The 24564-nt window shown below is 40.4% G+C and overlaps 1 protein-coding gene across 4 annotated transcripts in view; it reads right to left on the bottom strand.

Annotated features, from left to right (window-relative positions):
* Positions 1-24564, bottom strand: part of KCTD3 (potassium channel tetramerization domain containing 3) — a 58023-nt gene that overhangs the window by 29090 nt on the left and 4369 nt on the right. For 2 of the 4 annotated variants that reach the window (XM_049868187.1, XM_049868185.1), the window contains exons 2-10: positions 21633-21686; positions 21332-21377; positions 19156-19229; positions 16215-16273; positions 15867-15947; positions 13569-13706; positions 13025-13115; positions 10678-10868; positions 2628-2743 (exon numbers count right to left, since the gene is read on the bottom strand). In XM_049868187.1, coding sequence (XP_049724144.1) covers positions 2628-2743; positions 10678-10868; positions 13025-13115; positions 13569-13706; positions 15867-15947; positions 16215-16273; positions 19156-19229; positions 21332-21377; positions 21633-21686 — 850 coding nt within the window. Of the gene's footprint in view, positions 1-2627; positions 2744-10677; positions 10869-13024; positions 13119-13568; positions 13707-15866; positions 15948-16214; positions 16274-19155; positions 19230-21331; positions 21378-21632; positions 21687-24564 lie in introns of all 4 variants that reach the window. The other 2 variants (XM_049868186.1, XM_049868184.1) reach the window with 1 other exon arrangement.

Below are 24564 nucleotides of genomic sequence, written 5' to 3'. Positions count from 1 at the left end.
CAGCGCAGTACCACTGCTTTAATGTTAATTTCTCTAACTGGAGCAGCCACACCACAAAGGTGTGCCTTTGTACTCTCAATTTACACCCCTGTACTCCTAAGCTAAATATTTTGGTTTTAATTTCTCGTGGATAGCTTCCCCCCGCTCCCCACTGCTCCAGATCCAAGATACAAAACAAATGCCAAGCTACCCTGACCCAAGATTATTGGGCAAAAGTTTCCTAATCTTCTCAGATGATGAGGCAGGCCTTTAGAGTTTCCAGGTTTGGTTTGTCTTCCCCCCAGTTTCCACTGTCCCACGAAGCTATGCCTCCAGTTCTTGCTAAAACTCCAGGTCCCAGAGCCTTTACCTTGATACATGGTATGCATGTATGTATGTGTAAATAAACATAAGTTAATGATTAATAAAGACTTAACATACGCTGTTTTCACATTTTTATCCAGTATGTCCGTGTCAGTAGCAGAGAGGGGCTATGCCAGCTAATTCAGCTATGATACCGTAAAACCTAAGGAAGGCAATATGGCATACTTGGGACAGTGGCCAGCACATAACAGATATTCAAATGTTAGTCCTCTCCTCAACTAATTTTGGGCCCAGGATTCCGATGTGTACCCTGTCTCTACTCCTACATGCAGGGGTTTGCAGATCTATCTCGCACACACAAAACTCTGCCTCTGATATCATGGTACAGGTGCCTCACACCCGGAAAGGAGAGAGTGAAACAAGCCTTCCCAATCTTTGCCTAGCCTAGCCCATCAGACCATAACACCGCTGAATCCAGTACTTCCTTCTCAAGCTCAGCCTCCACTGTTCACCTGGAGACTAGAGTATGACTCAGACGGTTAACTTTGGCTAAAGATCTCTAATCCTCCAGAATGAACTCGGGTGAGTGCTCTGACCCTTAGTCATCAGAATACATAATGAATTTCAGTACTAACTTCAAAACCGTCTTTCTGTTTTGAATAAGAAGGTCTCGCTTCTGTTCGTAGTTATGAGCACTAACAAGGTTCCAACTTAATTCTAAACTTAAACTTGAACAACTTGGGAAATAATGCCTAAAAGTTGCTACTCTGCCATGCAACTCCACCTAGGCTACCTATCTGACAACACTAATCCTTTATTATTAATCTCCTTTTGAGACATAATTTTGTGGGAGGATTAATGAAAAAAGGGAACAAACTGAAAACTTCTTTAAAAACTGCTCTTTTCTTTTTTCTTACCCAAATCATATACAATGTTTTTTCAGAAGTTACATTAACATCTTATTGAAGCTGTTCTGAGAGAAACTGCTAGACCAACAAAACCTTACGATGGCTTTTAGGCGTGTGCATGCGCACGAGCACACACACACACACTGCTCTGTGACTTATGTGACTCAAACATTTGCAATCAAATTTGATAACAGGAATGACAGGGTTGTCTTGTATACTTTCTGTGTTATTCACGGGCAGACCTGCTGCTAAAGGCCAAATCAGAACCTACTGGACCAAATCAGAACCTGGCATCAACAGCAGTGAGAGGCGGCAGCCTTCAGGCTAGAAGCGTCTGTGGATATCTGCAGAGGAGACGCTGAGATCTCTCTGCACGCCATCGCTGCCCTGCACCACGAGAAGCCCATCTAGCTGGGTTGTGAGACCGGTTTGCTGCATGGACACTCAAGTTTCCCAAGGTCTTCCTGAAATGTAGCAACAAACCCACTCCGTCAGATACGGTTTTCAATTCATGCATATACCAAATAGGAAGCATCAGGCTATATGCAAGACTAAAAGCTTAAAAATAATTATCCACTTTGAGGAAGTGAGTCCGTTTCAAGATTTCAGAAGATAAAAATTTTGTATGTAGTTCTGAAAATGTTATTAAAAACAAAGAAGGTCATAAAGAAGCATGTTCCTTTAGAAACAAAATTTACTTCAGCAGTTTTATGGCACAAACACTATAGCTTCCACCAGCCTCTAAAAGCTCGAGCTTGACATGACTGGCCAAGTAACCCACCTGAGAGCAGACCTTCCACAAATCATTAAAATTCACATCCCTCTTTAGAGAACTGTCACCAGTTAAAGAATCCTTCTGATCATACTCCCTTCACCTAAACTTTATATCCATCCAGAGCAACTCTTTCCCACATTCCTTGGCCCATCATCTTTACGCTGACCACTGTTAGCTTTCTAAAACACGAATCTGATCTTGTCACTCCCTGCTTAATGTCCTGTAGTTTTTCCCCTTTCCCTCAGAAGCAAATATTAACCTCTTTTTAAGAGTCTTACCTCCTTCCTTTTCAAATACTCTTGGGGCCATTTAGCTTGCTATCTCCTCTGAACAGACTATACATTTTCACACAGACCTGTTTCCACTCAGCAAATGAAGTTTGCTTGGACTACTTTCTTTCAAGTAGCACGGAACTTGAGAAATACACACCAGAATTTAAAACTCACTCATTTTCCAGAAACACTTAAAATTCTTAAAAACACAGTCAAATATGTACCTAGAAACAGATTTTCTACTAAATATATTCTACATTATAGAAAATCAGAGAGAGCAACCATATGCATTCACATGAATAAAGAGAAGTACATCAATGAGTGTCACAAATACCTTCATTGCTATAATATGCTTTAGCTAAGACTAACCTGCCAGTGCTGAGTGACCGCGTTCCACACCCCGACCTTCCCTGTGTGGCTCGTGGCCACCAGCTGGTTACCAATGAAGAAGAGGGCATCCACGGGAACGCCAAGGCTGAACACCCCTTAAACAACAATAAAAAGTAAAGGGTTAATCAGTCGCCACGTTAGAATTTATCAAAACCCAGACCGAAAACATCTTAAAAGTAACTAATTTAAACCTATTCTGATTTGCAGAAATAATGTGCTAGATGCTTTGGGGACCAGAAATAAACTCCCAAGCTCTTCAGCAGCTTACGGAGCTCTTAAAGCAGATAAGAGTCAGCCCCAAGTAATCTCTCGCTGATAAAACGCCTTAGTTATCCGAAACCCTGGTTCCCAAGCCTCGCTTGCTTATCAAAGTAATCTGGCAGGTTTAAAGTGAAAAATATGTACGTTAAAAAGAAAAGAAAAGTTCCTGGGCTCCATGCCAGACCCAGTAAATCAGAATCTGCATTTTTTAAAAAACCTGTAAGAGATTTAGATGCAGCTGGGTCCACAGACCTGATTCTGGGACCCACTGACCTGAAGACAGACTTGGCAATCTCACCTATCCCCAACATGTCTAGGAACTGGGAAATAAAAGGGGGGAAAGACCAGCAGGAAGACGTCTAAGCACGTTCAGAACGGACATTCGGGCTTTTCCTCTGGGCTTATTTTAAATACCTGGGTTCCCGGTAGTACAGGTTTAAATTTAATTCATTCAAAAGGCACAATACTAGGCACTGAGGATTTAAAAAAAAAAAAAATAGGATCCTACTAGGACCTTACAGTTCAGTAGAAAAAAAAATACAACCAACTGATTACAACATGACAATAACAGAAGGATGCACGGTACAGAGCACTATCCAGGGGAGTAAATGGGGTAAAGGAGCCTGGTGGGACAGTGGTTAAACGCTCAGCCACTAACTGAAAGGTCGGCAGTTCAAACCCACCAGCCGCTCTTTGGGAGAAAGACGTGGCAGTCTGCTTCCATAAAGGTTTACAGCCTTGGAAACTGCGGGGCAGTTCTACTCTGTCATCCTGTGAGACCACTATGAGTCAGAACTGACTGGACAGCAATGGGTTTGGGGCTTTTTTTTTTTTTAAATGGGGGTAGTGAAAAAGAGTCAGAATACTTTGGGGAAAAGAAGCCATCTGATCTGGAACTTTAAAGGGTGAACAGTTCATCAAATTGGGACACAGGCAACAGAAAGGCTGAGGGAATCTGGGCAAAGGGAAGAGGAGGTACACATGGGAGAGGCTGTAAGGGGCAAATATAAACAGTAAAAGACCCGAGATTTTCTAAGGCAGAGAATTCTAGGCTCACCTTGACGTGTCACATGACTCCAGGATGCTGAACAGGTTTCAGCAATTTCCAGACTATGACAGACTAGGAAGAAAGGCCTGGTGACCTGCTTCTGAAATCGGCCTACGACAACCCTACGGATCCCAAAAGAACACTGTCCACTCCACAACCAATCATGGAGACGGTGCAGGACTACGCAACATTTGAATCCATTGTGCATGGGGTCGCCTCACGTTGGGGCTGATTCAAGGGCAGCTAAATGATATTATCTACACACATACATGCATACACATCTCTAGATAAATCATGAGCAGAAATCTACTTGACAGCAACTAACAACAACTATCTATGTGTATTTGTGAGTGTTTCTCATTAGCAGAGTAGTGCCCTAGGCGTCAGGACAATCAAGAGTTGAAATTCTGGTCCTGAAAGCACCTTTCTTTGCCACCTTTCTGATTCTTATCTTGCCTACAAAACAGGAACAAAGCTTTAGGTCTCAAAGGTCAGTGTATCTTTAAAAGGTCAGAATTCAATCTGGCATTTAAATAGAATTATCTTAGTTCTTTGAAAAACACCTTATAAGGAATACATTTTTACCTAAAGATGTGGGAAAATAAGCCTCACCTATACATATCATTTGGCTGTTTCAGGTATCAGTTTATTTATTACAAGAAGAAAAAAGAGTACCTATTATGTGCCAGTGTGAACACTTTTCTCAGCATCCAGTTAAGAAAAAAAGGACATACAAGACTTTGAAGAACTCATGGGAAGGAACAAACCAGTCAGATGCAATCACAGCGTTAGTAAAAATGCAAGACAGGAAAGATTACTGGCGTGTGATTTCTTCTGAATCTCACACCAGTGCTAGGTCTTTGTTTCTGTTCAGAAGTGTATTACATGCAGTGTAAGATTAAAAAAAAAAAAAACTGGCCATAAACACCTTGCAAACTCTCAACCAAGCTTGAAAAAGCCAGGCATCTAGCAGAAAGAAAGATGATATATACTGGACAAAAACCACAAAACACAGGTTATGGACTACGGAATGCCTTCAACGTATGCATCTTTATTTACACGTACAAATACACATTTATGCACTCATACACATAAATACACCATCTCAACCCAACTTGTCAGCCAAAAAAAATCACCAGAGCAAAATAAAACACAACACACACAAAAAGCTAAGCCCCTGGCCTGAGATAATGAAGAAGTAAACCTACCACTTCAAAGCAGAAAGTCATCATTTAACACTGTATGCAATTTTAGGGGTTCTCATATAATAGAACTGTAATTTTGACAGCAAACAATTTTCAGACCATGTGACACCGACTACACTCAGTACTACAGGCTATGAGAAAGGCAGGAATAATAAAAAAAAAGGGGAAAACAACCGACATCAGCCACTCTAGAGAAGAGTAGGTTCTGGGAAATCGAGGAAGACACTTGGAATGGTCTCCAGAAACTGAAAGCACCCCTCCCGCTCAGGCTCCACCATCTGGAGCGCCATCCACAGGGGAGACAGCAATGTACACGATGTAAGTTCCTGCCTTAAGGGGTCCTCTCTCAGTAAAACACTGCCTGCAGCAGCAATCCAGCAGCACCGTCTGATACCAGTTCTACGGAAGAGGGTGCAGCCTCCAGGGGGGGCTCTATCGCGGACACGCCAGCCCTAACAATATTCCCTGGGTGGTGCTGTCAGGGTCTAAAGAGGGTCTGAAACAAGAAATGGTTACCGTACTATCCCATAACACAGCTACCTCCCACACTAGCCTCTGAAAATGAAGGAAGGCATACAACCTCCTTCACTTATTGCTGTTACAATTAATTAAAAAAAAAAAATCACAAATTTGTTCCTTTCTGTATAATTACCAGTGTATTATGTAACTCCAAATATTAGAATTTTAAGTTTTTATTCCCTGAAGTTGTTACAGGGGAGACTTTCATTGCTGGCCAGGGTGGAGTAACTGGTTTCAGATTATTCCTCACTGTAAAACAACAAAAACCAAATAAATTAAAGCCACTGTTCTCAGGGACTGGACAAGAGGCAGCAGACATAGGAGGGGTACAAGGAGTGCCGCATTCACCCTGGCTTTTGGCCTAAGGGCTTTCGTGACCATGGCAGGTGATGGCCAAGTAAAAAGTGGTAGTTTCCCTGAACTGAGAAGCCAGAGACCAGAGACTGAAGCTGCTCAAGTAGCTGGAATTTGCAGGCAAGGTACAAGAAAAGAGGAGACTGTGCTGGGGTGGGAGTGGAGTGGAAGGCTTATGGGTTGAATAGGTAGTTCCCCTAAGGCCTTTGCTGAGGCCAGAGTGCACCAGGGCAGGGTGGGAATCCCCGAGGACCACAAGAGCCTTCTAAGGACTGAGAGCTGAGTGGAGACAACGGACGTCAACATGCACAGATGCGGTGGCTCCGGCCCAGTGAGAGTGGGGAGACCCGGCTAAGCACCTCCGACATTCAGCAGAGACTCCAGAAAAGCCAACCTTTAACAATAAGGACCACAACCTCGAGCAGGAGCATGCCCTAAAACTAGGAACAAAGCTGAAAGAGGCTCCTCTAACAAAGCTTAAAAACAAGCCTAAGAGGATCAAGAAGGTAGTCCAATAAGATGAATGCCTGCCAGAACAAGGCTCCCATCTTTTAAAGGAAGACAACATAATCCATACCTTCTGTAATGCAACAAGCATGTGCACATCATGTATCAAAAATTTCTAGACGTGTGAAGCAGGCAAATGTGACCTCAAACAAAAAGATGAGATGACCCAGACGTTGGAATATCAGACAAAAACTCTGAAAGAACTATTATGAGTATGCCATACTTACTGAAAGGGGGACATAATGCATGAAAAGACGAGAAATCTCAGCAGAGAAACACAAACAATAAAACGAAATCGAAAGGCAATTCCAGAGCTTAAAAGTCCAATATCTGAAATGAAAAATCCACTAAGTAGACATAAATGCAGACTGCTGGGCCAATACAATTTATCTAAACTTAAGAATGAACGGAAAATAAATTTTAACAGGCTTCAGAGGCCTCTGGGCGAATATAAAGTGGTCTCATGAGTAACTGAGTCTCAAAAGGAGTAAGAGGAGAGGGGGATGGAGGGAAGAGAGAGAAGGAACAGAAGGAAGGGAATGGGGCAGAAAAAAATACTTGAAGAGAAAATGAGGGGAGTTACATTTGTGATAGCATCAGAAACATAAGATAATTAGGGAGAAAGGTAACAAAATATATGCAAAACCTGTATCCTAAAAACTATAAAACAATGCTAAGGGAAATTAAGGATGACTTAAAACACAGAAGGATATATACCATGTTCATGGACTGGAAAAGTCATTAGTGTTAGGATGTCAATTCTTCCCAAATCAATTTAAAGACAATAAAATCCCAAAAGGCTTTTTAATAGCAACTGAGAAGTTGATTTTCAAATTTTTATGAAAATACAAAGAATCTGACTAAATTTTGAAACAGAAACGTGGCTGCTTTGGTAGAGGACTGATTTCAAGACTTACTATAAAAACTGACACTGTTGGTACTGGTCAAAAGGGCAGACATAAAGATCAATGCACCAGAACAGAAAGTTCTACAATCTATACCTAAACAGTCTATCAGTTTTGACAAAGGAACCAGGTTAATTCAATGAAGAAAAGGAGTCTTGTCAAGAAATAGTTGGAAGAACTAGATATCCACATGGAAAAAATGAACCATGATCCTTACACCTCACATGGTATGATATACAAAAACTTACTAAAAATGAATCAGTACCTGAATGTAAAGCCAAAACTTAAAAAAAAAAAAAAAAAAAGCTTCTATAAGAAAGCATATAAGAAAATCTTTGCAACCTTGGGGTAGGCAAAGATTTCTAAGATAGGACACAAAGGATGAACAATAAAAGAAAAATTGCTGTATCAGAATTCTTCAATATAGCCTCCACTCTTCAAAAGATACCATTAAAAAAACAAAAGGCAAATCAGTCTGGAAGAAAATATCCACAATACATATACCTGGCAAAAAATGTGTATCTAGAACACAGTTTCCAACCTCAGCACCACTAACATTTTTTGACAAAAATTCTTTATTGTGAGGGGCTGTGTTGTGTACTGTAGGATGTTTAACAGCATCCCAGTCAGGCCTTTACCCCCTAGATGTTCGCAGTAATTCTCCTTCAGTTGTGTCAACCAGAAGTATCTCCAGACAGTGCCAAATATTCCAAGGGCCGAAACTGTCCCCAGTTGTTAATTACTAACCTAGAATATATAAATACATCTTACAAACCAGAAATAGGATGATGGCCTCATAAAAAGCGGACAAACGATTTAAAGAGACACTTCTCAAAATAAAATGTACAAATGGCCAATGAGCACATGAAAAGATATCATTAATCATCAAGAAAAGGCAACTAAACCACCATTAAGATCACTGCACATCCACTAAGAAAACTAAAAGAGCTGAAATTAAAAAGAGTAACAATTAAAAATGCTGGTAAGGACGTGGAGCAACTGAAACTCTCCAATGTGGAGAATGGAAATATAAAATGGTGTGATCACTATGAAACACAGTTTGGTAGTTTCTCATAAATTTAAGCATACACTTTTCACATGACTCAGAAATTCTACTCATAGGTATTTACCTTAAGAAAGCTTAATTCCACAGAAAGACTTGCACATGAATGTTTGCTTTACTCATAATATCTCCAAATTAGAAATAACCCAAATGTCCATCAACAGGTGAATGGACAAGAAAATCCTAGCCTATCAATTCAATGGAATACTGCTCTGCAATAGAAAGGAATGGACTGCTGATGCACACAACAACACAGATGAGTCACAAAACCACACTATGTTGAATGAAAGAAGCCACAAATAAAGGAATGCATTCCATATAATTCCACTCATACAAAATCCCAGGAGCCTATTGTCACAAAAAGTAGAACAGGGGTTACCTCAAGGTGGGGGTAAAAGGAGCATAAGAAAACATTGTGAGATGATGGACATACTCTCTATCTTTGCTGAAAATTCATTGAACTATACACTTTAAATGCATACATTTTATCATCTATAAATAACACACACACACACTCCATGATAGTTAAGAGCACAGAGTGGGTTTCTACCTTGTATGGCCTTGACTAAGATACTTAACCCCACTCTAGTTTATATATATTACATATACTTACATAAACTTATCTGTGTGTAAACTAGAACCTACTTCACTGAATTAATAATACATATAATTATATATATAAATTCATACAAACTAAGAGAAGCTTAGGAGAAAGGAAGCAGTATGAACTCCAGTCACTGTGGAGAGTAACAGAAAGAACTGACAAACATGTAAGCAGACTGCTGAGCTGCTTGAGAGCCCACGTGGGAGTCACAGTCATGAACTGAGACTAAGTATCGGGAGTGTGTATGTGTCTGGGGGTGCGTGTGTGTGTGTACACACACGCATGTTTCTTTTTCTACGCCATGCTCTCCAGGTAAGAACGGTAAAGGCGGAGACGTAAGAAAACTGAGGCTGTATGCTAGAGAGTGATGGTAATGATGGGATCCAGGCCTGATAGAAAGAGAAGTGAGGACTGAAGATCTCAGTGGACTCAAAGAATTTTTTGAGTTGGAGACCCAGAGCTAATAACTTCAAAGAAATAAGGATAGTGATCCACAGGACAGCTGAAGACTACAACATCAAGAAGTAGTACAGCGTAACTCTAGATGGCATGAAATTCAAAACTGGGGTGTTGCAGGGGGTTGGGAAAGGAAGGAAAGAGAATGGTCTAGAACAGTGATTCTCAAAGTGCAGCCAAGGAATCCTTGTGGGTCCTAACACCCTTTCTGGAAGTTTGAAAAGGCAAGCCTATTTTCACGTTAATATTAAAGCATTATTTGCTTTTTTTACTCTCATTCTCTGAAGAGTACACAGAGTTTTCCAGAAGCTACATGACACGTGAGGAGGTCATCACTCTGGCAGTATCATATTCTTATTTTCTACAGTTACCTGTGCTGGAAGGCTCAGGGTACAATTATGCATGTTTTCTGAGATTACCTTAGTTTGTTCTCAATCTTTCCACTGTGCTTTTACTAGCTATCTTCAGTTTTGTCTGCTATAATCTTGGTAACCCCATTATTGTCCAATAAATTGTTATTTTGAAATATTTTTCACAAAAAAAAGTTTTTTATGCTACCATTTGATACGTTAATAATTAATATTTTTAGATTAATTAGTAAATAATATAAAAGTTTAATTTTTATTATGATAAATATCAAGCTATAACCTAAACAAAAGCACTTTATGGCCCTGAATAGCTTTTTAAGGGCATAAAGGAGTTCTGAGGTCAAAAAGTCTGAGAATTTCTGATCTAGAAGCAGCCATGAGGAGGAGCAAATGGTGACCTACCTGACCTTCAGCACCACTGCTGGGACAGGGAGAGAGAAAACAGCCAGCACTGGGCTGGCTTCAGGAGAAAGCAACGGTCTCAGAGCACAGCCAGGTCTCAGTTGGAGCAAATTGCTGAAAAGGCTGTCTCTCTGCAGAAATATCAATTTTTTCCCTCTTTACCATATCATTCCCCTCACAATGAGTAGTCTTGTTTTTATTGGAACCTAGAAAGAAGGTTTGGCAGCTGTAGCTAACCAACAGTCCAGGTTAGTTTTGATATTTATGGGCAATCCCTTTAAAACTTCAGGACATCATATACACCAGCAAAATGCAGCAGAAACACAACTGTTCTCACCTATTTCACTTCCGCTTCCTCCATCTTGAACACTCCACAGGATGATGCTGCTCTCTGAGGCAACAGCAACCATTTTATCTTTGTCTCCATGGGGACCTCCAACCACTTTTGCATTTAAAGCCACTCGTTCAATAGTCCAGTCCAAATACGGGCTTGTAAACACTTGTTGCCATCCTGAAGATTCTTTGATTCTGTTAAAAAACAGATGCATAAGCTAGACTCAGCAGTAATTAAGCAAACAAGAATACAAAAAATGTGCCAAAAAATAAACTAGAGTTACCGCAGCTACCACCCACCACTATTAGGTATAAAACTCTGCTGACACATGGTGATACAGAGCTGGCCGATTCCAACTGCTGGCCTTCTGGTGAGCAGCCGCAGCTCTTAACCACGGCATCACCAGGGCTCCACGGAATACACAAACCACTTAAAGAGACTAGAGTTCTACTCTTCTCCAGAGAAGTTCAGAAAAGGTCTCCACATTAAAAAAAAAATCTAAAGCTTAAAAAAAAAGTCTTTCACTTATCTCCACAAAAAGTACTGCTGTCATTTCCTACGCATAGAAATAAGTCAACCAAAATCAGAATCTGGGGATTATACTGAAGCTCCCTGCCCTCAAGGCACTGTGACTAGGCCCTGCAGATGACAATCTATCCAGGCAAACCCGGGAGTGACCTGGGGTAGCACCCGCGTCCCAGCATCTCGGCACGGTCCCAGGGATGATGGATGGACCTTTAGAGATCCTTCTCTGAGGACTGGTTTTTAAAGCTCTAAATGCAAAACCTTATGGGACGAGTCATTTCCCATAAAACAAGGGCTTTCCAGGGTTTTGACTGGCAGTGGACTGAATACATACGTATTCTCTAGTATTTAATTTCTCTGAAATAATCCCTTTAAATGTTTTATATTTTTCTGCCCTATGTGAATTTAAGTCTTTCTGACATGTATTCTATGTGATTGTATAACAAGTCTTCTATATATTTAGAACTTAAACAGTTGTGTAATTATGGCAATGAATGCCTTGAACTTTAATTATGGGATATCTATTTTTTTTTTTTATTTTTGAAGTTCCACTAAACAAATGATACAAAGAAAATTGTAAATTTTCTTTGTCCTACCCCCGCCCCCCCAAAAAAGAAGAACATGAAGAAATTAAAACGTATTCTTTTACATACTGCCTGTCATGATCATTGCAAAATCATACTTAGGCATTAAAAAACCACAATCACCAAAAGAACTAAGTGAAAACACTTTAACTTTGTTTTAGTTTAAATACACCTGGTAAAGTAATATCAGGCTCTAATTCTTAAAAATACACAATTCAGCCTTCATGTTAATTGGAAGAATTAACCATTTGCTTACTTAAACTTTAAGGCAATACAGATAAAACTGTATCAATTTCTCCCAAGCACTGTAGAGTTTGTAATTACCCTCTTCAACCACCAGGTGGGATTCATGAGTTGAGATAATTACTTAAAAAAAAAAAAATTTTTTTTTTTTTTTTAAATTACTTAGTAACCTCTAAAACTTGATGCTGAGAACCAAAATCTAGATGCTTTTACAGGGACTGTCAGTACCTCAGGGACAGTGCCAACCTGCTGCTTTGTGAATGTCACATACACTAGGCTCACAACAGAGTTCCACAGAGATGCTGAATCGATTAAGGAAGTGAATGATGTAATCTGGAGAGTGTTAATTTAGGAATATAAATAATAATATGATGTGATCTAATATTTTGCAGAGATCATGCTTCTAAGTTATTTTTCTCTAGAGTATTGCAAAATAAAGAGATGCCAAAGAAGAGTAAAAGAATCAGGACAGCATACCTGAAAGTAAGTATAACTCACTTATGTGACCAACAGAGTCTTATCCTGTCCAGCTCTAGAGCACAAAAGATTGACTGTTCCAGCCAGAAAACCATGTAACTCACACTAATAGTCCTGTCTACAGTCATTTACCACAGCAGTTAACCGAGTCAGAAGCTAGACAAAAAGTAAGCAATGGTATCAAGCCATCTCAGTTACATCACAGTTTACACCGTCTGGGAAACATTTTAAGATGTATTAAGGCCATCCGCAGTATTTACCTAATTAGCCGTGAAAATAAAAAAACTAAACCTAATCAGGAGATACAAAAATGGGTAAAATACGTAGAGAAAAAACTGATGACTAAGAAATAATTCTTCAATCTAAAAATACAAAATCAGAATTATTTAAAAACTTGTTTCGTCTGTTCGGTGCTGTCGACTTGATTTCGACTCATAGCGATGCTACGGGACAGAGGAGAACTGCTCAGAAACTAACCCCTCCCTAAAGTAAAAACCCAGCCATTACTGGGTACCCAGTACCTGTAGCACACAGCAAAATGGGCATACGCAGCTGCGATCCAGTTGTGATGGCCAGCTACTATCAGCACCTTCCGCGGACCCACAGGAGAGCCTGCTGATTTTAGAAAAAGAGATATTTTATGTTCTAAAGTGAAGATGGGCGAACTGCAGTCTCCGGACCAATTCCAACCCTCTATCCATCACACACAAGTCTTGCTAGAATACAGCCCTGCTCATTTGTTTACACACTGTCCATGCTTTTGTCATTAATGGCAAATTTATGTGCTTTTGACACAGACTGTATGGCTCACAACATCCGCAATAGTTACTGTCTGGCTCTTTATAGCAAGTTTGCCAAGCCCTGTTCTAAAGATTCAGAGCAAACAGAAGGTCACAGGTATTTTAAATAAAAATTACACATTACATGAGACTCTTCAAGTTATAAACGATAAATCTGGATTAAAAAAAAAAAAAAAGGCAAAGATCACTTCTTTAAATACCCAATCCCCCCTTTAACTAAAAACACAGATATTTTTCTTTATATATTTACACCATCAGTGCTCACCAAGCCTAACAGTCTCTTCTCCAGCTCCAGAGAGAGCAGGCTGGGCACCATTTCCCCGGGCTTCACCTTCTGCAGAATTCAGGCCGTTTCTAGAATCAGCAGAGGATCTAGCTGTGTTTATTTTACGACTAGGAATACCTACAAAAGGGGAAAAATAAGACAAGTTTATTTCTAAGCTAACCTACCAAAAATGAAAAAATAAAACTTTAACCATGTAATATAAAACACACCTACCAATACAGCAAGTTACTATAATTATCATAAAAAAAGAAAAAATTCAATGGATTTCTGAGAATCATCATATCACTTACGATAAGCAAGATTTATCATATTGTGCTCCATTTTTACCTAGCTCTAATTCTCTGAAATAAACCGGTGGTGAAATGAGTTCCTTTATGGGGCCTTTTGCCTTGGTTCTGTGGAAAACCAGCCTGGGAGATTTTTCCCCCAGGCCCTGCGGAGCTGCCATTGCCTTAGTCTTTGGAAAAGGACCTTGGAAGGCACAGAGGCGAAGGGGGCAGACTCCCAGGTTGTTTTCTACCCTAGAGAGTTTGTTACTTTTGTCCAGATTGATTGACATTTCTTGGGTAAACTATAAACTACTAGATAGTTTGATACTCTTTTTTGTCTGGTTCTAGCCTGCAGTCTGCCCTGTGATTGGTCTATTTTAGATGCCTTACAGGGACTGTTTAATTTACTATGCAAACAGTGGTGCATAAAACTATCCAACAGGACTGAGCGACCTGCAGTCCACCGAGGGGATTGGTTGGTTGGTGGTTTTGTTGGAAAGGCCATGCCTTGAAATTGACAAGGAGTTTGCTTATATAAATAGTCAATCCCACAGAGGTTTCTCAGAGGCAAAGAGAGAGGTCAGAAGAGACAAGAAGCACAGAGAGAGAAGAGGTTAGGAACCTCCTGGAAGAGCTGTAATACAGGTCAAAGGCTGTAATGCTGAAGATGACAAGAGATCTGGAAGGGGCCCAGCAGCTGTGCTGGCGGCAAGAGGCCCAGAAGAGGCCCTTTGGCAGAGCCAGCGGAGATGGCAGAAAGCTCCTACTAGGAGAGTAGCGGCTGAGCAAGCTCCTACACTAGCCATGAGCTGGGCCAGCTAGCAGCAAGGAGGCCAAGGCAGAGGAGGCCTGCACGGCTGAGGGCGCCCACAGCCAAGGCAAGAGCTTGCCTGCTTGCACAACCAAGAGGAGCTGAGAGAGCTGTCCTGCACTGAAGAATGGAGGGATGCGCTCTCTGCCTCAGGGTAGCCTTCCGAATCCGGCCTATGTGCCTCCCGCTCCTGATAATTCCAAGGTAATCCTGATCCTGAGCGGTTGTCTGTTGTCTCTGACAAACCACATGAGTAAGGTCTGTGAGTTCCGTGTCATCACTGCAACAAATCACCAAACCCAGAAGAGACGCAGAGAGTGCTCTGGGGGAACGGCTGGTGTCAGAAATGCTGAGAAGCTGGAGAACAGAGGGGGGGTCTGACCTCTACCTCACAGGAACTAGCTTTGTGCTGATCCTGGTAATTCTCCTGGCTCAGGAATCTCCAAGATTCACTGTGATAGATTCCAAAACCAATCAGTAAGTCATTTGGTCTGTCAGCCAGTCTTCACATTTATAGAACAGGTACTACGCACTGTGTACTCTGCACTAATTTAATTATGAGCTCTAAAGCTGAATTTTCTCACACTTTCCAACTCCTTTTACTTGGCAGGGGAGAATTGTTTTGACATGGAATCTTGTTCACAAGTCCAGTATGACACAGATAAAGGCAGAACTCTTCTAACTCCGGTAGGGGCCAAGATGACACGAGCCTTGCCTGCCCCGTCCTATACCTGACATGTCTCTGCTGAACCCCTGGAGTTCCACAAAAAGGAATCTGACAACCAGTGCTCTACCACAGGAGTCAGCAAACCATGGGCCGCAGCCCGATCCAGCCCAATGGCTGTGTTTGTAAATGAAGTTGTACTGGACACAGCTTGGCCCGTTCGCTTATGTAGTGTCTATGGCAGAGCTGAGCAGTTTACACGAAGGACTTGTTGCCCAAAAATCTACGTGGCTCTTTATAGAAAAAGTATGCCAAATCCCTTTTCTAACATATAATACCCATTGCCGTCGAGGATTCCAACTCTAACATATAGTGTGACTTAATTTCTATTAACATCAAAGTTCTCATCATTACTATTAAATTTGTAAAAGAGAAACTCAAGTACCAAAGAATAGTTTTTTCTACTTATGTTTACACTTTCTTAATGATAAAAATAATTTTTAAAAAGACTAAATAAAACGAAGCACAAATACCCGGCGGAGGCAAGTAGCCGTGAAACAGGACGCTGCCGCAGGACGAGCGCTCCAGCTCTTCGCACAGGAGGAGCCTTCTCACTGGAAAACCAGAGCAAACGTGTCAAGGGTGCATGTGAACAGAAAACAGTGCTCCGTTTTTATTCTCACTAGTTAAAGAGGATAAGAAAAGGAAAATATTTATGTTAACTTAGAGTTGACAACATCTTTTTAACAAGAAAATCCACAAAACTTAGCACTGAACTATACCATCAAAAATTAGGACTTGTTATAAAACACAGTTCATTTGGGCAAGTTTAGTTCACAAAATGTCTAATCATAAAGAGAAAGTATCCGGAGAACACATACCCAGTGGAGTAATTCCGTAAAACTCCGCTTCATGCCTCAGAACGTTAATACTCACTCCCCTACAAGGAAACAAACCAACCATTTACACTCCCCAGGGCTGGCAAAGTGGATCCAAGTCTGGAGCAAATGGAAGGACTGAGTTTCTAATGTGAACAAAGTCATAAGGCTTTAAGACTTATTTTTTATTTTGTTTAATAATTTGGAAAAAGTCTAAATAAAAACGGCATGCAAGCAAAAATATTTTCTTTACTTAAAAATCATTATCTATAGATGAATTGTTTAACTAAGACATGACGCCTTTTACAGGGTTAGCACAAATAAAGTATCAAGAAGTATCTGATAAGGCATATAACAGGGTAGAAATCATTTTATGGCATTAATTGCTTCTAAATCTTTATCATAAGTATTTCTGTACATATTTTAACCTCTCCAATTATAACGTAAGCTCCTTGCAAGCACGATCCACTTCTATTTGTGTACACCTCACAGTATCTAGCATGGTGCTAGCCATTATGTAATGTTTAATGAATAAATTCAGATAAATGGCTCTCTTCTCATTAGAAACCAAAAATAAGAGTGAGACAGAAAACAGGAGGAAGAAAAGACCACCTTCAGGAAGGCTGTGTTACCCAGATGAACATGGCACTACTACACAGCAGTACACGGATCTGATGTCAAAATAAAAATGGAAGGGTAAGAGTATAAAATACCAATGATTCATTTTAGGTTTCTTTAAAGACATTCCCTGGATTTAACAGACACATGCAATTGCGATATTAAATTGCTTATATTTGTGGAACTGGTTGTGACTAGTTTAACACAAGCATGATTATTTATTTTATTTCTGCTTCAAAAGCATTTACATCAAGGCACAGCAGTACTGGCTAATAATAAGTTCTCGAGGACTTCCAGTCGCCTGCGGGGACAGACAGACAAATATGGTGATTACAACAGTGTGGTATGAGGGCAATATAGGAGCTTTGTGCCAGGACCAGAATTAGAACACAGCACTTTCGTTTGTTTGTTTACATTTCTTCCCATCTTCTTTTGGAAGGAACCACGCAGAACTTAAAACATCTCCTAGGCCTCTTTAAATGAAGTAAGGCAGCAATTTGTAATAAAAGCAGTCAACAAACACAGATATTTAAACTAATTCTGCCTTTCATGGGTGATATGGTTGTGGATTAGTCACAGGACACTGACCTTCTAGAAGTAAATTTCGGCTTCTTTAATCAAGTGATATGGGTTAAAATTATCTTACCCAAGAAGTAAGTAGTTAGTAATGTAATTCCTACGTCTACCTGACATCAGGTCAAAAAGCAAACAAAAAAAGCCCCAACACATTCTTTCACTTATTCAACAAATCTGCTCCAAAATATTGAGCACCTACTACATCCACTGTTTTAGTACTCAGGCTATAGCAGGGATGAAAACGGACAAACCTCTGCAGTCAAGAAGCTAGTAAAGGTAAGCCAAAAATCCTATAATATTATTAAAAGGTAGCTCAAATAAGCAACTAGATTTTTAAAGTTTTATCTAAAAAATACTAAGAGAACCTTGTGAAAATTTGAGGACTATATGAAATAAAAAGGACAATAAAAAAATTAATTAAAGCTTCCTGGTAGGAATTGAGATTGTAACATAAGACAGCGAATTTAAGAAACAGTTTATATGGTCACGCATTTATCAAAACAAAAGAACCAGCTCTGCGTATCTACTATGCACCAAGCACGGTGACAGGTCGTGGGGACACACCGGAAACAGTGCTCGCTCTTTTGGAGCTTAAAGTCTAGTGAGAAGATAAAAAAACACCCAACCAAGCTCGCTGTCCTCAAGTTGATTCTGACTCATGGCGACCCTGTAAGACAGAGAACTGCCCCACAGAGTTTCCAAGGCTGGCAGCGGTTAAGCGCTCAGCGGCTAACCAAAGGTTCAGTGGTTCAAACCTACCAGCAGCTCCATGGAAAAAGACGTGGCAGTCTGCTCCTGCAAAGACTACAGCCTGGGAAACCAGACGAGGCAGCTCTACTCTGACCTGTAGTCACCGGGAGTCGGAATCAACTGGACGGCAACGTTTTGTTTTAATCTTTATGGAAACAGGCTGCCACATCTTTCTCCCCCAGAGCAGCTAGTGGGTTTGAACCACCAACTTTTCAGTTAGCAGCCGAGCACTTAACCAATGCACCACAAGCGTTCCTTGGTGAGAAGACAGACCACTAAAAAAGCTGTCAGGTGCCCCAGAGTTGATTTTTGACTCACAGCAACCCCGAGCGACAAAGCAGAACTGCCCACAGGGTTTTCTCGGCTGAAGTCTTTACGGAAGCCGATCGACAGGACTTTCTCCTACAGAACCACTGGGCGGGTTCAAACACCACCCTTTGGGTTGGCAGCCGAGTGCTTACCATTGAACCACCAGGGCTCGGTATGAGTCAGTAGCACCTCAATGGCACCTAAAAACAACTAAAAAAGTCGTAAATGTAATAAATGCTGTGACAGTGGCAGTACAGGAAACTATGAACACCTACGTGAGGTGGAAAAAAAGAGATCAGTGATAAAGTTATGTTTAAGCTGAGACCAAAAAGGGCTGAAACGCTGAGTGAGAGAAATTAAGCAGCGGCCAGGCTATGGAGTCTTACGAAACAAGATAAAGTCCAAATTCTCTTTCATTAGACCAATAACGTGTTAGGTAAGGGTTTTATGGTGAGGAGTCATCTGACCAGGTTTATATTTTTAGACAGCAGTTCTGGCTTTAGCGTGGAAAATGAGCTAGAAGGGTGCGAGCGTGACAGCAGGGAAGCTGGTTAGGACGCTGCTGGAGTACTCACGGTTCTGAGGTAACTTCTAAGTAAAAATAGTCTCGAAAAAACGACTTTTTCTTCATAAAATACACCAAAAACACACCTATCAATAAGAATTTACTTTAAAAGGGTCCATTTCTTACCTTAAGTCTAGCTCTTTTGTCCGAAGAAAATTTAAAATGGGTGCAAATGCTGCTGGGTCTCTATCAATAAATATCTGTAAATGAGGAATTATTTTATTTTCACATTACATATTAAACTTCCAACTTTAGTATCTGTAAGAGTAACGTAGAGAACAAAGACTAAATTATTTAAATACTATTATTTCCTTGATTCTACCTCTAACATTCTGATGTTTCTAAAATTGGAATGAAGCTTATGAGCATGTGTATTTAATGTGGTAATGTCTCTTATTTTCCTGGAAAAGCTATTATTAAAACAAGTGATGATATTTTAATATGTAAGAAAAATGGTATGTAATAAGTCAGTTTTCCCATTTCTATTTACTGATATTTTTGCTAATCTAAAAGTGACACCTGAGGGAAATTTTTTATCTGAATTATATTATAGAATTCAATAAACTCTTTGAAAACATTATACGTAATACTTTCTTACAGCTGTCAAATCATTATTGATGACAGTGATAATGACTTACATAATTTGAGATTCATACATGAATCATTGAAACAACATACTGGTAATACACAGAGTAATAATAAAAAGTACTGTACCCTGCTGACAAAGCTGGGAAAGAACATTACTTTCACAACACAGAAGGAGCAAACTATCAGGACCCTACCAGTCACACTTATATCCACCATCTCAATTTCCTCAAGGGCTAGGGAAGGGTGAAACAAGAACAACAAAAAAATATTTTTTAATAACAAATACAGGACCACAGAATATATAAAGGGGAAATCTGTTGTTAGGTGCTGTCGAGTTGATTTCGACTCGTAGTGACACTATGTGAGCAACAGAACAAAACATGGCCTGGTCTTGGGCCATCCTCACAATCATCGCTATGTTTGAGCCCAAAGGGGGAAACTAAAATGCTTTAAAAAATGTTTTGAAATCAAGAGTATTAGCTATTTAAAAGGAAGTCCCTGGGTGGTTCAAACGATTAACGTACTCGGCAGCTAGCCAAAAGGTTGAAGATTCATGCCCACCCAGAGGCACCTCTGAAAAGAGGCTGGTGACCTACTTCCGAAAAATCAGCTATTTGAAAACCCTATGGGGCACAGCTGTACTCCGACACACATGGAGTCATAATGAGTCACATATCAACTCACTGGTAACTTTTTTTTAGCTGTTTAAAAAATGGTATCTTTATTCAAACTTGAAAGAAGTATTACTAAGTGCACTGCTGTAACAAAACACATATTCTAATTATATTTTAATTAAAGGATCACTTTTCCAATAAGCTAAAGAATTCTAATCAGTCACCATGACAAGCTTTCCTTTATATTTGCCTATTAAATATATTGTTTTTCTTTTCAAATAATAGATTCTTTGAAAACCAACATATTTTAAACAATCCATGTAACATTCATACACGTAGCCAGACTACTCTTATCAAGGCCCGATTAAAAATTGTCACTGAAGGTTCTAGAGAACCCAGCCTAAGACAGCTGCTAACCAAAAGATTAGCAGTTAGAACCTACGCAATAGCTCCATGAGGAAAGAGCTGGCAATCTGCTCCCCTATTAAGACTGTCGCTGTTGTGTGCCATCACGTCTATTCTAACTCACAGCAACCCTAAAGGTCAGAGTAGGACTGCCCCATAGGGTTTCCTGGGCTGTAATCATTACAGGAGCAGACTGCCAGGTCTTTTCTCCCTCAGAGCTGCTGGTAGGTTTGAACCGCTGATCCTTCAGTTAGCTCAGTGCTTAACCACTGCACCACCAAGGCTCCTTCCTGTAAAGATTACAACCTAGAAAACCCTACTGGGGCAGTTCTATTCTGTCACATGGGTTGGCAAGAGTCAGAATCAACTCAACGGTACCTAACAGCAACAACATTTAGTGCTTAAGTTTCAATTATTGGCAAAAAGTAATGTTATTTCCTCTACTGTCGATATGTGTTCTGATCCCACAATCACCATGAATACTCAAGCCGCTGTGTGCAGTATTCCCTGTTTAGGGTTCTCCTTTGTAATTCTTATAGAAACGCTCTATATGACAAGAAATAAAAACCTGTAAGAACATATGTGTCACTTTTATTCAGTGGTTATTAAAATACTAGCTTTTCTGTCTTCTGAAAGTCACTATATAAGAAAGATCAAGCATTGTAAGTATTATATGATCTAACAAATATACTCACAGCACCAGTTTCATCGCGAAGTGTTGAAATTCTTCCACTCAGCAAACTGGAAGCCATTAACAATAAGCGAGAGTTAGTTTTTAAAAACTGAGTATAAATAAATGTTCTAAATCTTCGTCAAATCTCAAAGACCACTACAAATAAGTCACCCTATATCAAAGTAAAAACAATATAAAAAGCTACTTTAAAAGTTAACATTTTTACTCAAAAAATAAAAAATCTTAATTTAACTGACAAAACTTTTTATTATTCCGGCAAATCAAATCTGTTTAAAATGATACTAACAAATCATATGAAATACCTGGAAAAAAAAGAATCTGGAATCCACATAAGAGTTTGTCTTGAGGTACTGAACCTGCAATTAAAATTATCTGGTATTATAAACGAGGAAAAGATTTCAAATTTCAACGTACATTAACTTGCTTTAACATGCTAATGACTTAAAAGTTGTTGCATATCTGTATCAACTATATTTACTACTTTCAAAATTTTTTAGTTTCAACTCAGTCAAGACTATTCAGGGAGGCTGTAACACAAGGCAACAGTTCACTGCCATATAACGCTTCCGAAAACGCTTCCTAAAACACTGCTTTCCATCCTGCCAATCTGCTGAAGGATCAACGGTTAGTCTAGCACACTAATCCCCTTCAGGTTACAGTTCATCTCTCCTACAAGTACAGGCAGTCGCCACTTACAGCAGGGCCCCACTCCAACCACTCTGTAGTGGGTAGGTTCTGATGTAAATCAGAGACATTTTTTTTTTTTTTTTAGTTTTCATTATTGCCTTTTATTATCAGTATCCTTATGAATCAGATCTTTGTCTTTGGGGGTTGGAAACATTACATAACAACATCTGCAAGTAAACATCTGAGAATGACAACATCAGCAAATCACATGCTCCTCCCAGACTGGGGACTATTTGTACTGTTTTCCCTGTCTGATAAGACAGCACTTCTGCACATGCCCAGACAGTGCCTGCCGTTCTCATTTTGGTGTCTTCATCTATCCCAGATAGATCAATCTCCTCATATCCAATAATCTAAGTCCCAGCCATCTTTCTGGACACTACTGAGGTTTTGCTTTTCCAAGGAGTCCATACTATCACTTTCTGAGATCTCACAGTAAACCCATTTTATATTACATATGCAACACACGGTTTATACAGAGTTTTGGGCTACCTGCAACTTTTGCATTCATTCATTCAAAAATCACTCAGCAAATATACCATTTTTGTAGGTTGTCATGGGTTGAATTATGTCCCCCCAAAAATGTGTATCAACTTGGTTAGGCCATGATTCCCAGTACTGTATGGTTGTCCTCCATTTTGTGATTGTAATTTTACGTTGAGGATTAGGGTGGGATTGTAACCCCCCCCCCTTCAGGCCACCTCCCTGATCCAATGTAAAGGGAGTTCCCCTGGGGTGTGGCCTGCACCACCTTTCATCTCTCAGGAGATAAAAGGAAGGGGAAGCAAGCAGAATTGGGGACCTCATACCACCAAGAAAGCAGCATCAGAAGCAGAGCACGTCCTTTAAACAAGGGATGCCTGCACCTGAGAAGCTCCTCGACCAGGGGAAGACTGAGGACAAAGGCCTTACTCCAGAGCTGACAGAGAAAGAAGGCTTTCCCCTGGAGCTGATGCCCTGAATTTGGACTTATAACCCTACTAGACTGTGAGAAAATGAATTTCTCTTTGTTAAAGCCATCCACTTGTGGTATTTCTGTTATGACAGCACTAGAGGACTACAACATAGGTTAACTGCCATTTGATCACACAAGCTAGGGAGACCGTTATCAAAGTACAGTGCAGGAGACTGGGACAGTAAAGTAGTAACCCACGTGAAATGACACAAGCCCAGTCTTGCTGTCGGAATATCGCCACTGTGAGCCTCACCACAATAAGCTCCACGTGTACCTCGCTCTCTGCTCCACCACTGCATCCTTACACAGAAGACAACCTAGCAGGCCTCTACTTTCAACCCAGGTCAATTTCTAGCATTATACAACATCCCTAAACTTTTTTTATTGTATTTTAACTAGATAAGGCGACTGAATAATAAATAATGGCACTGGCTGCCATCTGCTGTATCATCAGGAAATGTGGCCAACGTGCAGTCGTAATGGCTTAGGGATGTCCCCAAAGCTGCACAGGTAAACACCACATCACTGTAGGGGATCAGTGGCGCTCATGCAGGGTGGAAGCGCAAGTCCCATTCATGTCGGCAGTGGTCCACTCCAGCTCCAGTGCCTGGCAAGTCCACGCAGGCACCCGAGGCAGCACTGGTTCACAGCATCTATAGCTCTCCGTGAACACCCTTAATCATCTGGACATTCACTTTTCAAACTCATTTTCAGGGACGCATTTCGTATGAAATATTATATGTTTACAAAACAAAAGGGACAACTCGTACTCCCATAGTGCCTGGCACCCAGCACACACTAAGTATTTATCGAAATTGAGGTGCAATAAAAAAGAACCACATTCTGCATTTGGTCAACAGTTTTGTACAAAACTGAGATTGTGACGCACTGTATAATCTGTGGACCTTTATGGCAACACGAGAGCATTTCCAGAGTAAGTGTTGACAAAGAGATGCCACTAAACAGCCCGCTTCACAAGCCATTTGGTGATATCAGTCTCAGTACCATTAACAGCTGAGACAGTGCATCCACCGCTCCGTTAAGAAATGCCTGCCCAAGTGCACCTTTATTCTCAGTCTCTAACAGCCATTTTCTATCGTCATCAAAAAAGCTTTCCTATCACAATTAAAAGGTCGCCTCCATTCCTCCCACCCACAACCTCACAACCTGTAAAGAAAGTATTCCTTCACTGGCTGACTAAAGGAAAGACAGTAAAATTGTTTATTAAAAACATACATTTACATAAAAGCTACACTAAGGGGTACTTTGTCCCCGGGTGGTGCAAACAGTTCTAAGTGTTCAACTACTAGCTGAAAGGTTGGTGGCTGGAAACCACTCAGAGGCCCCTCAGTCAGGTGGGGAGATCTGCTTCCAAAATGTCACAGCCTTGAAAACTCTACAGAGCACAGTTCTATACGGCCACACGGGGGTCATGTGGCCAGAACACAGAAAGGTTAACTACCAATTAATTTCATAGGTTATGGACAATCTAAGTGTTTTTAAGCAGGAATTCTGTGCCATTAATCTGAGGAGGAAGGAAGTGAACAGTTTATTCAAGAGAACATAGCAAATTTTCCTAAATGTGTTTCTCA

This window comes from Elephas maximus, chromosome 24 (assembly GCF_024166365.1).
Source record: "Elephas maximus indicus isolate mEleMax1 chromosome 24, mEleMax1 primary haplotype, whole genome shotgun sequence".
NCBI classification, from domain to species: domain Eukaryota; kingdom Metazoa; phylum Chordata; class Mammalia; order Proboscidea; family Elephantidae; genus Elephas; species Elephas maximus.
This window is presented reverse-complemented; position numbering and strand designations above follow the sequence as displayed.